Source organism: Oryzias latipes, chromosome 2, assembly GCF_002234675.1.
Source record: "Oryzias latipes chromosome 2, ASM223467v1".
Lineage (NCBI taxonomy): Eukaryota > Metazoa > Chordata > Actinopteri > Beloniformes > Adrianichthyidae > Oryzias > Oryzias latipes.
Genome location: NC_019860.2, coordinates 16,772,434 through 16,784,277, shown reverse-complemented (window position 1 = coordinate 16,784,277; position 11,844 = coordinate 16,772,434). Strand labels below are relative to the sequence as shown.

The window sequence follows — 11,844 nt, the reverse complement described above, 5'->3', positions numbered from 1 at the left end:
TTCACGCTGTCAATTCTTTTTTTCCATCTTGATTCTTAGTTCCGTCTCTAGAAATGCCTGATCTGGTCTGAGTTCAGAAACTAAACGCGGTTAGACCAGGTCAGAACACCTGGGACTACAGACGGCTTTATGGTACTGCAGCCACACTCCCTAGCATTTATTGTACACATCCCAAATCTGGGTAAACGAAGGGAGTTTTATCAAGACAGACGTGCTGTACAAGTAAATGGAAACAAGGTTTTCCACTTTAATTAACTTGATGTTCTTAACCCTTCAAAGAACAGTAGTAGAGAGGTCAAATTATCACTTTATTCTAGTCCCAAATGATGACCTTTATGTGTTTTAGTCCTGCACATCTGAAGAACCCTCTGGATGAAAGGGGTTGGATGATGTGCAGCATTTTCTACTGCGTTTCGCAGTAAAAACATACTAGCGGGTTTATTCAGAATGGGGCTTCATGAAGCCTGAAACATTGGTTTGGTTTCACAATGCACAAGAGAGGACTTCATGTCATTTTTATTTCTTACTTACTTTGATTTTTATTACTTTTAACAGGCTTTATAAATAAACTCAAATTGAATTGAGTTTTTTTTATTTATTTATTTAGACTTTTCTTTTCCAGCAGTTTAGAAAGCAGATATGAGCAGATGCCTCAGCTGTGACTGTTACAATAGGGGGTTATGATGCTTCAGACACACGTGGAGTATATTTGTCTAAACCCCTTCAGTGCTAAAGGCCAAATTTTATATTCTATTTACATGCATTTCTTTTTTGGACGGATGATGGGGGGGGGGGGGGGGTATCAGGGATGGGGCAATTGTACATGAAAGAGGTAGGATTACAAAGAAAAAGAGGTAACAAGATGCTCAAAGTTAATGAATTGATTAAGTTTTAGACTTTAAGTTACATCAAAATGTTAGTTAGCGTTTGAGCAGTTACTTTTTTCTCCTAATTAATTTGATTGTTTTACTTGATCAGCTTGATTAATCTTTTTCTTTTGCATTAGTAATGTTTTTTTATATTTTCAGCTAATTTCTAAATGTTCAGTTCCTTCAGGTTTTTATAAGGCCCTTTTATATCGCAGCAAGTGCGTTCTTCTGGGTACATGACACAATCGTGATGGATGATTTCATCTTTGGGATCCATCAAACTGATGTAATGCCATCACACTTCCAATATAATCCACTGTTTTTAGCACAGTGACACCTTGCATAACATTTTGCAGTTTGTTCCAGTGGTGCGTTCGTCATGTACGGTAATAAACGCTTAAACGTGAAAAATCAAGGAAATCAGGGGGAAAAATGAGGTGTTACTTCAGTAAAAACACTTACTGAAGCATGAAATATCACAAAAACACATTAAAACAGGTAAAAAATTATACAAAAAAACGAGGATAAACATACTTCACAAGATGCAACCTGTTAGGTGAAGCGTCTTTTATTTTGGAGGAAAATTACACAGCCTTAGCTCCAGTGTTGACTACTTTCGACTACTGTACCCCTTCACTTGTTGACGCAATTAACTCGGAAGCGGAGAAAAGCAACTTTGAGCTGATACGCAACCCTTACATTAGTAATGTGTTGCATGTCGGTGCAAAGCTGACATTAAAAGTGGCTTTTCCCCGTGTCAGGATCAGCTGATTTGTGTAAACAGTTGAAAAGTTACTGTACGTCTGTGACGGGATTCTTCACAGCAGCCAATAAATAAATCACTCAGAAGCCAGCAGACTCCAAATTTCAAGTGATGGGATTTTATTGATCCCAAAACAATAATCAAAGAATAAATTTAACTGATTCCAGGAGAGCCCGTCGCCACCACTGCAACCAAGGCTGCTCTCTCTCAACTGGAAAAAGGTCGCTCATTATAAAGGCTTAGCCCCTCCCACAGGCAAACTAACAAAACACGTCCTTAAAACGAGTCACTGGGGGATTCTTAAACGTAACTCTGAAATTACAGATATTTAGCAGAGAGAAAGAATAGTAACAATTGAAATACAGAAAGATGTTTGAAACAAAATCAATTAGAAAGGGGAACAAACAATTCTGACATGTGAAGTCACTTCCTGTTTCCTGTGGATATGTATGCTGATGTGTACAATGATCTGGTTTGGCTGTTTGTGGAGGGAAACTTAGATGGCGAGTTAGATTCTGTTCAAAACCAAGTGTGCACCCTAAGAATGAAACAAGATGGGAAATGTGCGTGATTTTGTTTGTCTGGGCGTGTGCATGTGTTCGGTGAAACTACAAACTGCTACTGGGCTGGGAGAAAAGGGACAAAACAAAGAATTTAGGCTGGTGTTCAGGCACTGTCCTGCAACCCGTGACGCTACGTCGTCACAACGTCAAAGAGCGTGTGTTCTATTTAGGGGTCACCGCTGACATCTCCAGCAAAACCCTTGACAAGTTGGGGAAACAACACACAGGAACAGAGACAGACAAACACTTATGTCTTCATCTTTTGGATGGAGCTTCTTTTAGTTTGGATGAAAAGTTGAATTTTTGTGTTTGCATGTTTTTAATGATTGAAGTTAGTTTTGTGAGGCTGGTGAAGGATCTTTATGCTGCTAAATCATTTAGAAGTTCTTTTACTTTGATTTAGTTTTGGGCGACTTTACCTGATGGAGCTGCCTTACCTCCACCTGCCACGTTTATTACTTCATTGACATTTCTTTGCACAGGTTTATAACTCAGATTAAAAGTCTTTTTGTTAAACTTTATTTCACTTCTTTTTTTGTTTGTTTATCAAAGAGTTTTCGGGTAAAGTAGACTTTCTGAAACCTGCTGCTCACCAAACTGCTTTTAGTTTTTTTGTGGGTTTGAGGGTTTTTCTTTTGGTGGAAAATCTTATCAAAATATTTTAGCGCAAATATGTCGTTTGCCAATTTTAGTGAGACTCTTTGACAAAAATTTGCATTTTCAAATTTTCTCTCACCCCCCCCCCCCATCCCTCTTGTTGATTTGACAACTGTTTCTGTTTTTAATCGTCTCCTCAAAAAGAAAACGTGCATGAACATGACCCCTCCCCCTTCATCACGCACATCCCTGCTTTCCCTTTTGCCCACTTCTCCCACGGGGGGCAGAGCGCTCGAGGGCCGTGGGGCGTGAGGAGGGGAGGAGGAGGAGGAGGAGGGAGGAAGAAGGCGGCGTTAGACAATACCATTCCTCCAACACAACCCGTCCCTCCTTCCCGTCCGTGGAGTGAGCCTTTATTAGCACGGACCGCTCAGATCCGATCTCGCATATGGATGGAGGAAGAGGAGAAGGATTTACCCGTGAAGCTGCCTTCAGAATCCGACACCCAACCCGCCCCCACCACCCCATCATCCTCATCCACAGGCGGATGGACGCACTTTCTCCGCTGTCTCCCCATCTTTTGTGTCTCCCGGATCACGCAGCCTGACTGATCCTCTTCCTCTATCTCTATAATCTTCATCATTTTTAGGCGCCTCGGCTGAGCTGACCAGGGTTCAACAGCACAGGAGAGTGGCAGGGGGCGGGGGGGTGGGGGATCTGATATTTGGCACACTTTGGCCCCCCTGCTGAGATGTTGCAAGCAATAAAGTGAAGGAGCAACAATTTATTTTTATTTTTTCATGCCTTTTTGGCTTTTTGGAGTTGATCTGGAGTTAAGGCTTTGCTCAAGAGCACTTCTACATTTCACTGCGAGGAAAACCTGCAACACCTGTCAAGGTAAGAGTCAAATAAATCATTTATTTACTCTTTTGAATGTGCAAAACTTTATTTTTCGTTTTTTTTTTTTTTTTTACACAAAATGGCATCTTACTAACAAAATATTTATACATTTTGTGTGTTTTGAAATTTTTTTCTATTTATCGCTAATGTCAAGTCACTCAGGCCTGAGCTGAACAGATGTGTTCATCACACATTGACAGATGGCCAATTCTGATTATGTTAATTAGTAATGGGTTGTTTTTAACTCAAAAATTAGATTTATTTGTGAAAAGAAACAGAATTCTTTCAAAATGTATTTATTAATAGATTAAATTAATGGAAATGTAATAATTTAGGTGTTTTTTTAGATGCAGAAAGGTGTGGAACTTTTTTTAACATTTCAAAATAAATCTCTCTTTTTTTTGTTTTTTTTTAATTGTGGGATGACTTTTGTGGAATTTCCTCATTATTCCAGGTTCTGGAAAAAGGGCCAACTCCAAAGCCTGAAGATGATGCTGAGTCCGGATCAGACCGAAACGGACCTCTCCTGGACTCAGTCCGACCCGGAGGCGATGCTGAACGGCCTGAAAGCGGCCGGCTGCGCCTCGGACGAGCCCGCGGAGGGCGAGGACAGGGCCAAGTGCAGAGCCGAGCAGCCGCTGAGCCGCGAGGAGAAGCGGCGGCGGCGGAGGGCCACGGCCAAGTACCGCTCCGCGCACGCCACCAGGGAGCGCATCCGCGTGGAGGCGTTCAACGTGGCCTTCGCGGAGCTGCGGAAATTACTGCCCACCCTGCCTCCGGACAAGAAGCTCTCCAAGATCGAGATCCTCAGACTGGCCATTTGCTACATCTCTTATCTCAATCACGTGCTGGACGTCTAGAAGCGCGAGGCTTTCTTTGGACGCGCGCGCGCCTAGTTGTGTGTGGTTTTGATTTTTTGCGCACACAAGATTCGCTCCTCTTTTAAGTTACTGTTTTAAAACGTGAACGGATGAGTCATTTTACAGTCTAAAATAAAATCTCCTAAAAGAGTTTCTTTTAAGAAGCCCTGTGAAAGCGTCAAGAAAATGTAAGGCCAAAAGCACAAAAACACACCTGTAACGCCTGCGCACGTGACGCATTTTCACCTGATTTGGGCACAAAAAAAACCAACAAATCTTTCTTATCTCCGAGCCCTCCAGAGGAGTCAAGCTGAAAACTTCCTAATATCCTGTTTTTCTCTGCGATGCAAGAATAAAGAAATCAAAGCAGTATTTTTTTAGACGCATCAACTCAAATGTTCAGTTTCTACAAACAGAGGAGCGTGGTTTTATTGATTTATTTATTTATTTATTTTTTACTAAAAAAAAAGTTAAATTAAATAGCTGCTTTAGATATAGTTTAGATTTTGTTTTCTTTTGATAAAGAAAAAAAATGCAGGAGGAAATTAAAAAAAAAAGTAAAGATCTACTGCTGTAAGTGCCACTTATGACATGAAAAATTGTGACCTTAATTTTTTTTATTGTAATAAATTATTTATTTAATTGTGTTAAATATTTACTGCTAATTTATTGCTGGAGCCCCCCCCCCCTTTTTTTATTTAAAAAAAATTTTTTTTTGTATAAATGTATATGGATTGTTGCTTCTATATTTTAGGCTGTGAAATTGGAAAGTGATGGTGTTTTAGTTTTATTTTTAAAAAAAAGCACTTTCTGTTAGATCCATATTTATTTGTTGTTTGCTTGTTCTTATTTTTCTAATGTTTACTGTTGACTGATGGCAACAAAAGCACTTCGAGGTTGGGGTCAAGTGGCCTCAGTAATGTTTGCTTCTCTAAAAGGTTTTCAGTTGAAAAAAAAAGAATTACAAAACAAAACTCCATTGGCAGTTTAATTATTTATAAATTCCTTTTGTTGTTGATTTTTTTTTTTGCTATGACCAAAAAAAGTCAAAATTCTCCTTTGGTGTATCTGTCATTTTAGAAAACGCTTTTTTATTTTGTGTTTGTATCTCGAAGGTCCAATAATTTTCTAGTGAAATGGAAGAAAAAAAAGGAAAGCATATCCTCTATCCAAAGATTTTGTCGTCTTTTCAGGGTTGTGTAGGCTAAACTTGTTGCTTTATGCAGATCTTTGTAGTAGAGTGTCTGTGTGACCGCTGGTTTCTAATGGACAGAACTTTTTTCATATTTTTTCTGTGTTTATTTTTAATTAAAAAGCAAATACCTAAAAGGACTCCTCGTGCCGTTTTGACCGGCACCGTTTGTCGGGAATCCAACGTTTCGGGGTTTTTTTAGGGTGGGGGAGAAAAAGTTACCTTCAGGGTATGACGCCCCTGTTTGGGAAGCACACAAACCGATGGATGAAGCAACCAACGCGCAGGTCTGTCTGCACTCTGTGGTCAGCAGCTAAAGGCGGTTGTAGAGGAGGCTGGATGCCCGCTCCTGGCTGAAAGGCTCTCCCCAGAGAGGGGGCAGGTGTTACTCCAGACGAGCCACGACAGAGCCAAGACAACCAAATTACTGGCCGTCTGGCACCTCCCGTGGGAAACCCGGCAAGGAAGAAGGGATGGGAGAGTTATGAGCAAGCAAGATGTAATATTGCCAAAGCGGTATGACCAGCGAGGATCCAAATATTTATATTCGTTGGTGGCATATGCTGCTAACTATTGACCGCTCCATAAATGGCCTGTAGTTGAGTTACAGAAATAGGAGGTGTGTGATCACTTCTCGTCCAGACCACATCAGATCACCGGGATTGAACCTCTCCTGTGTTGTGAAGCATGTTTGGCCCCAGCGAGAGTTGAACCCTTAACCCTGGAAATGCCATTGTTAAGCCGTGCCAATGGAGCAACAGAATGCATCAAATATGCATGATCAAAACATTAAAAAAGAAAAAAAGCTGATCCTCCCGACCGTCTGTCTGTCCCAAGGAAGCAAGTAAGGTTTTATAGCGTTTGTGCCCCCAGATCCGTCTGTAGATCGGAAAATGTTTCTCTCAGGACCCGAAAAAACAAGAAAGTCGTGACCTTTATCAGCATTTAATAACCTGTCCTCACCAACACTTCTGTAACCTAAATCAAGTCCAGCTCATGCCCTTTAAACCACATTTGACCTTTTAGGGTAGAAGCAGTCCTTTGACAGCACACTTAACACCTATATGTCCCAACATAAACCCAGAGGGTGCCCTTTTTAACCTGGTTATAAACTGTTTCACAAAATCCTTATTTTCATTCATCTTCTGTTCTAGCAAATTTCCAATAGACCCTGCTATTATTTTGTTTCGAGTTTGATCTTTTATTTTGTAAAATCGTAACAGCGAGTCTAAGCTAGGTTCTTAATAAAGAAGACGAAACAATATTATTTGGGGGCAAAAAGCAATTATGTATTAATGCTGTCCTGGTAACTTGAACGACCAAAAAAATGATGTTTTTTGTAGGTTAATAGGCCCACAAAAGGCTTGTGCTAGCCACCAGTTAGCCTAACAAATAGGAACATTTAAAAATGTATGCAGACTAAAGCTGACTTTCAAAAATCTTTTTAAAAATTCTAACTCTAAATAATCTTAAATACTAGTGTGCAGCTAAAATTTTAAGAAGATGACGCTGTTGCGGTGTGCTAACAAGAAGTTAGCATTAGCTAATCGGTTAAAAATAGGATAAAAAAAGGTTTGCATTTGGATAAAAAGGAAAATCTTTCACATTTTTAGGTAATACCTGACCAGTCCATTGACAGCACACATAAATGTCACAACATAAACCCATACGGCACCCTTCTAGCCTTTTTCTTTAGGTAGTTAGAAACACCGCTGTCCAAAAAATATGATCGTTACTTTTGTTTGTCTTCAGTTTTGGCGAGAAATTTCAAATTGAGTTTACTCTTTTACCCTTTAGTCTTTTATTTTGTAAAAGCAGTAGCAGCTAATGTAAGCTAGGTGCCCAATTAAGACAACAAAACTATATTCAGTAGCATCTATTTGTAAAAGCAAATAGACGTTAGAGGTTTTCCCTGTTTATAACAGGAGTTGTAGTCTAAAAATAACACCCCAAAACGGGAAATCTGTGAAGTGCGATTCTAAACGTTTGAACCCTAGAACACTTTCGCTATAAAAAGTTACACCATTACTTTTACCGGATAATTTTTTTCCCGATAAAACATACCCAACAAAAAGTACTAGTCAAAAATAGTGACAAAAATAGTAATAGTCAAAAATAGATCAAAACATGACAACACATGATAAATTAGAGTGGGTTTCTTTTACATTGAACTGTGGTGTGTGTTCCTAAAAATAACTGAAAAATTAAGAATTTGAGAACAAAAAATTCCTAACATAAAAAATGAAATGATACTAGAAACTTGGTCTTTGGTTCACCCATTCCTGGGACATGTGAGACTTTCCTGGTGAAGGCACAGACTCATGGACACGCGAAATATTGAAATTCATGTGAATAGTTTTGCTCGAGTGAAAATAGGACTCTAGGGTTAAGGCAGTAAAACCCCTCACTACACACTTTCTAGACTTTTCTCAGACAAATATGGACTTTTTCACCCTTTTTTTGTGTGTTTAAACTCTTGTAGTTCATACCTTCATAATGCCAATATTATAGAATGAAAACAATCGCAATCAAACATTGATTTAGCAAGGGAACCACTGTAATGTTAGCCTGTTTTTGACAAAAATCTTCCTTGAACGATGCGCTAACACGAAGTAAAAATGACTGTTTAGTTTAGTTAATATGCTAACTAACAACTAAGCCACCTAGCCTGAAAAAGATAATTTAGCAGACTAAATCTGAAGGGGTTAAACACTGGTTATTTTTGGATTTTTAACAACCATAACGTGAAACGATCTCAAATACTGGTGTGCAGCTCAAACTTAAAGAAGAAAAAAGAACGCTCATATTTAATGAAGTAAATCAGGGTAAAGTGATGTTGGCTCTCCTTTAGGGGGCCAACATTATAGCCAAGTTTGACATTGACAATGCTATCTTCATACAGCATTTTGAAAGATATCCATTTGTGTTTGGTCCCTAACAGGGAGTATGTTTCCCTTTAGGCTAATGGGTTGAAAATAGACGGAAAAAAATCCAACCACATTATTTGTTTATGCACTTCTCTAACAACTTATATGAAACACAACCACTGGACATGATTTCAACAGAGAAGCTGTTGTCTAAAGCGGTGAAGTTGTACAGATCCTTAAAGTTTTTTTGGTTTAAAAGGTCATTTTCTTCAAGAAAGAGATTGTAAAAAGAGCAAAAACAGTCATAGATCAAACTATTTACTAAAGAGATGTGAATCGCTTTCATCCATGGAGTCGATAATGATTTATTTCCTTAGTTTTTACCTTTAAAACTACTTCAACTTCAATCATCCTATCCCTTTTAATGATTTCCTTTTTATGTACGACATGTTTTTAGAATTTAAAGATGTTTTCCTTGTGTTTTCTGGCAGTTTTATTTCTGTTTTCTAAATCTATTTCTCCAGGATTTTGACAAATCCTAAAAATCCATCTGTCGGGAAGTTTCCTTCTGGCTGTGCATCACATCCAAAATTTCTACATGTGATTCTGGCAAAAGACGCTTATCCAAACCTGAGAGTCCCAATATTTCAGACAGAGCTCCGATCAAAAGGAGCGTCCGGAGAAGACAACCAATATGTTGCATCAACAGATTGCCCTCTTCAGAAGACAAAACAAGCTCTGTGGTTCTGGCATGGCGTGGGGACGGACAGGCTTTTGCTTGAGCTTATTGAATGGAGGGGGTCCATCTGTACGCGCAGAAGCGAAGCGCTCTTCATCCCAGAAGCTCCCAATTTATTCTTTACAACCCCCTGAAGAAGGGGCAGGGCGGAGAGGAGTGACGGACGAAGAAGCCCTAACTGCTGAGAGCGCAGAGCAGTTGGGCCCGACAGAGCGGCCGCTCTGGGTGAGAAAGTGCCACATTTCACTGCAACTACCCCAACCCCTCCTCCTCCTGCTCCGCCTGCCTCCATCCATCCATCCGTCCTTCTCCCATCTCTGTGGTGCTTACGTAACGACATGGGCTGACGAGTGACCATATGTCAGGAGGTGTGTACAGACGGCGGGGGATTATACGCCGGCCATTAGCAGCATTCGGGCTCCTCCTCATCATCATTCAGGTAGAGGCCTACTTGAAGCCCACAGCTCACTCGCTCCGTGTAAATTGGACAGGGAGGAAGAGTATGACAACAAACAGCCATATGTTCACAGCACGAGGAACAACATTTGGGCCTTTTTTGTGCTGCCTCATTTTCCCCCCACCGCCTCCCTTTATCCTCCCGTCGTCAGGCATTAGGAGAACTCCCCGCCTCCGTTGGGGCGTGTGTTCCCGCAGTTCTGAAGGGGTTCTCGTGCTGCCGGAGTACAAAGCCAGGTCCATGTGTTGAAATGCGGCCCCCGGGATGGGCCGCATTATCCCGGCCTCCTTCACCAGCAGGGTCCCGGGGCTCGGGCTGGCTCGTGGCCCTTTGTCTGCAAACAGATGGAAATGGGCAAGAGGGTGGAGAGTGAGGAGAATCTGAGAGGATGTGTGTGTGTGTGTGTGTGTGAGCGCATGGGGGGGGGGGAGTCAGTCTGTTCTCAATAAGTGCACCCTCCCCTCCTCTGCTCCCAAAACAATGCGTCAGCAGCCACGCTCTGACCATCTGTATCGCCTGTCAGAAGGTGCGAGTCCAAAAAAAAAAAAATTATTTTTTTTTTAAATGGCCCCCCCAGCCCGTTAAGACAGTCAAAGTCACTGGGTTCAAATTTGGTTAAGATTCTTTAAATCCAATTGTTGGGCTTTTGTGGAGGATGTCCCACTGGAGGTGTGAGGATGCATGGGGGGGGGGGGGGGGGGGTTCACTCAGCAATGTCCTGCTGTCTCCCTTTTTTGGAGCCAATTTAGAAACAGTGATTCATGAAAACATTAAGGAAGCATTACCTCTGCTTTAATCCCCTGTTTTTAATAGCCGGGAAGAGAATTATCTTCTTACGTCCGACTCGCTTTAAGCCTCTTAAGCTAATGATTCACAGTTTTAGTCTTTTTTTATTTGTATTTTCTTTTCTTTTAAAAGATCAAAAAACAATTTTAAGAAGTCTATCACAACCAAAGACGAATATGCTCAGTTTCTTTTCATTAAAAGGGCAGAAAACACTGTTAGTCAAGAGTTTTTACACGACCAAATACAAAATAAAAGTCATAAAAAGCAAGTTTGGGCTTCACAAATGCTGTGCATCTTTTCATTAAAAGTTATGATGCTCTAAAAACCCACTTTGATTATCTTTTGAGCTCATTTAAAATCGTTCTCAGTGATCCTTTCATTATGATTATTAAATGTGTCGTTTTCTAGTACATAGTTTCTGCAGAGCGGCGGTAGTTCACTAGAAATTTGCCCTCTGAGTTGTGGGTTGGGCCTCCCTGAGCTTCCTGTTGCTGAGAGCTCTCTGTTTACATGCTGTCCCGCTAGCTTACAGCCCCTCATCACCCCCACCTAACATTCCTGGTGCAGCACAATTGTAGCTATCCAGCCGTACAGTTTTCATCCAAATGCCAGCTCAGACGAGGAAAACAAAGATGTTCATGGATCTAGTCGTCTACAAATGAAAGCATCAGAATGGAGCAGAGCTGGGAGCTCGTGGGACACCGATTATACTTTCTACGTCACAAATACGATCTTTTTCAAACTGCATTTTTTCGTCTGCTACCGATTCACAAAAAAAATACTCAGACATAAAATGTTTAGCTTCAATTTCTTCCTGTGTCCTCCATCAACAATAATACCTTTTTTTTCTTTTTAAACTTGTCTGACGCTTTTTCAATTATTTTTCCATCAAAATATTTCACCTTTAATAAAAAAGATTTAGCTTTTTCTAAAAGACAAAATAAAAACTTCATTCTGGTAATGATTTTTCTTACACAAAAACATCCGACTTTTAAACAGTAGAACTTTTGTAGGTATTTTTTTCTTTTCTTCCAAACATCTCCATGAGAAGTTTGGCCTCTCTGGCTTGTGGTCTTCCTCCTCCTCTTCCTCTGCTCCCGCAAACTGCATCTCCTCCCACTTCATCTTCATTTTTTTACGCACTTTCATTTTTTTCTCTCACCATATTTACCGACACCCCCCAACCACCACCACCACCAACACCCTCGCCGCCGCCTCTAAACTCATAAAGTCCGTGTCTTTGGGGAGGGA

The 11,844-nt window shown here is 40.6% G+C and overlaps 1 protein-coding gene across 1 annotated transcript; it reads left to right on the top strand.

The window, feature by feature from the left end:
- The first annotated feature begins 3,069 nt into the window (after positions 1 to 3,069).
- LOC111948817 (helix-loop-helix protein 2-like) lies at positions 3,070 to 5,884 on the top strand. Its single transcript, XM_023963652.1, has 2 exons — positions 3,070 to 3,689; positions 4,147 to 5,884. Exon 2 carries the CDS (start codon positions 4,181 to 4,183, stop codon positions 4,550 to 4,552), a length of 372 nt encoding a protein of 123 aa, XP_023819420.1. The 5' UTR covers positions 3,070 to 3,689; positions 4,147 to 4,180; the 3' UTR covers positions 4,553 to 5,884.
- Positions 5,885 to 11,844: the final 5,960 nt, after the last annotated feature.

Bases quoted from the DNA above. Each gene is read 5' to 3' on its own strand.
- LOC111948817 (XM_023963652.1), top strand. From the start codon at position 4,181: ATGATGCTGAGTCCGGATCAGACCGAAACGGACCTCTCCTGGACTCAG.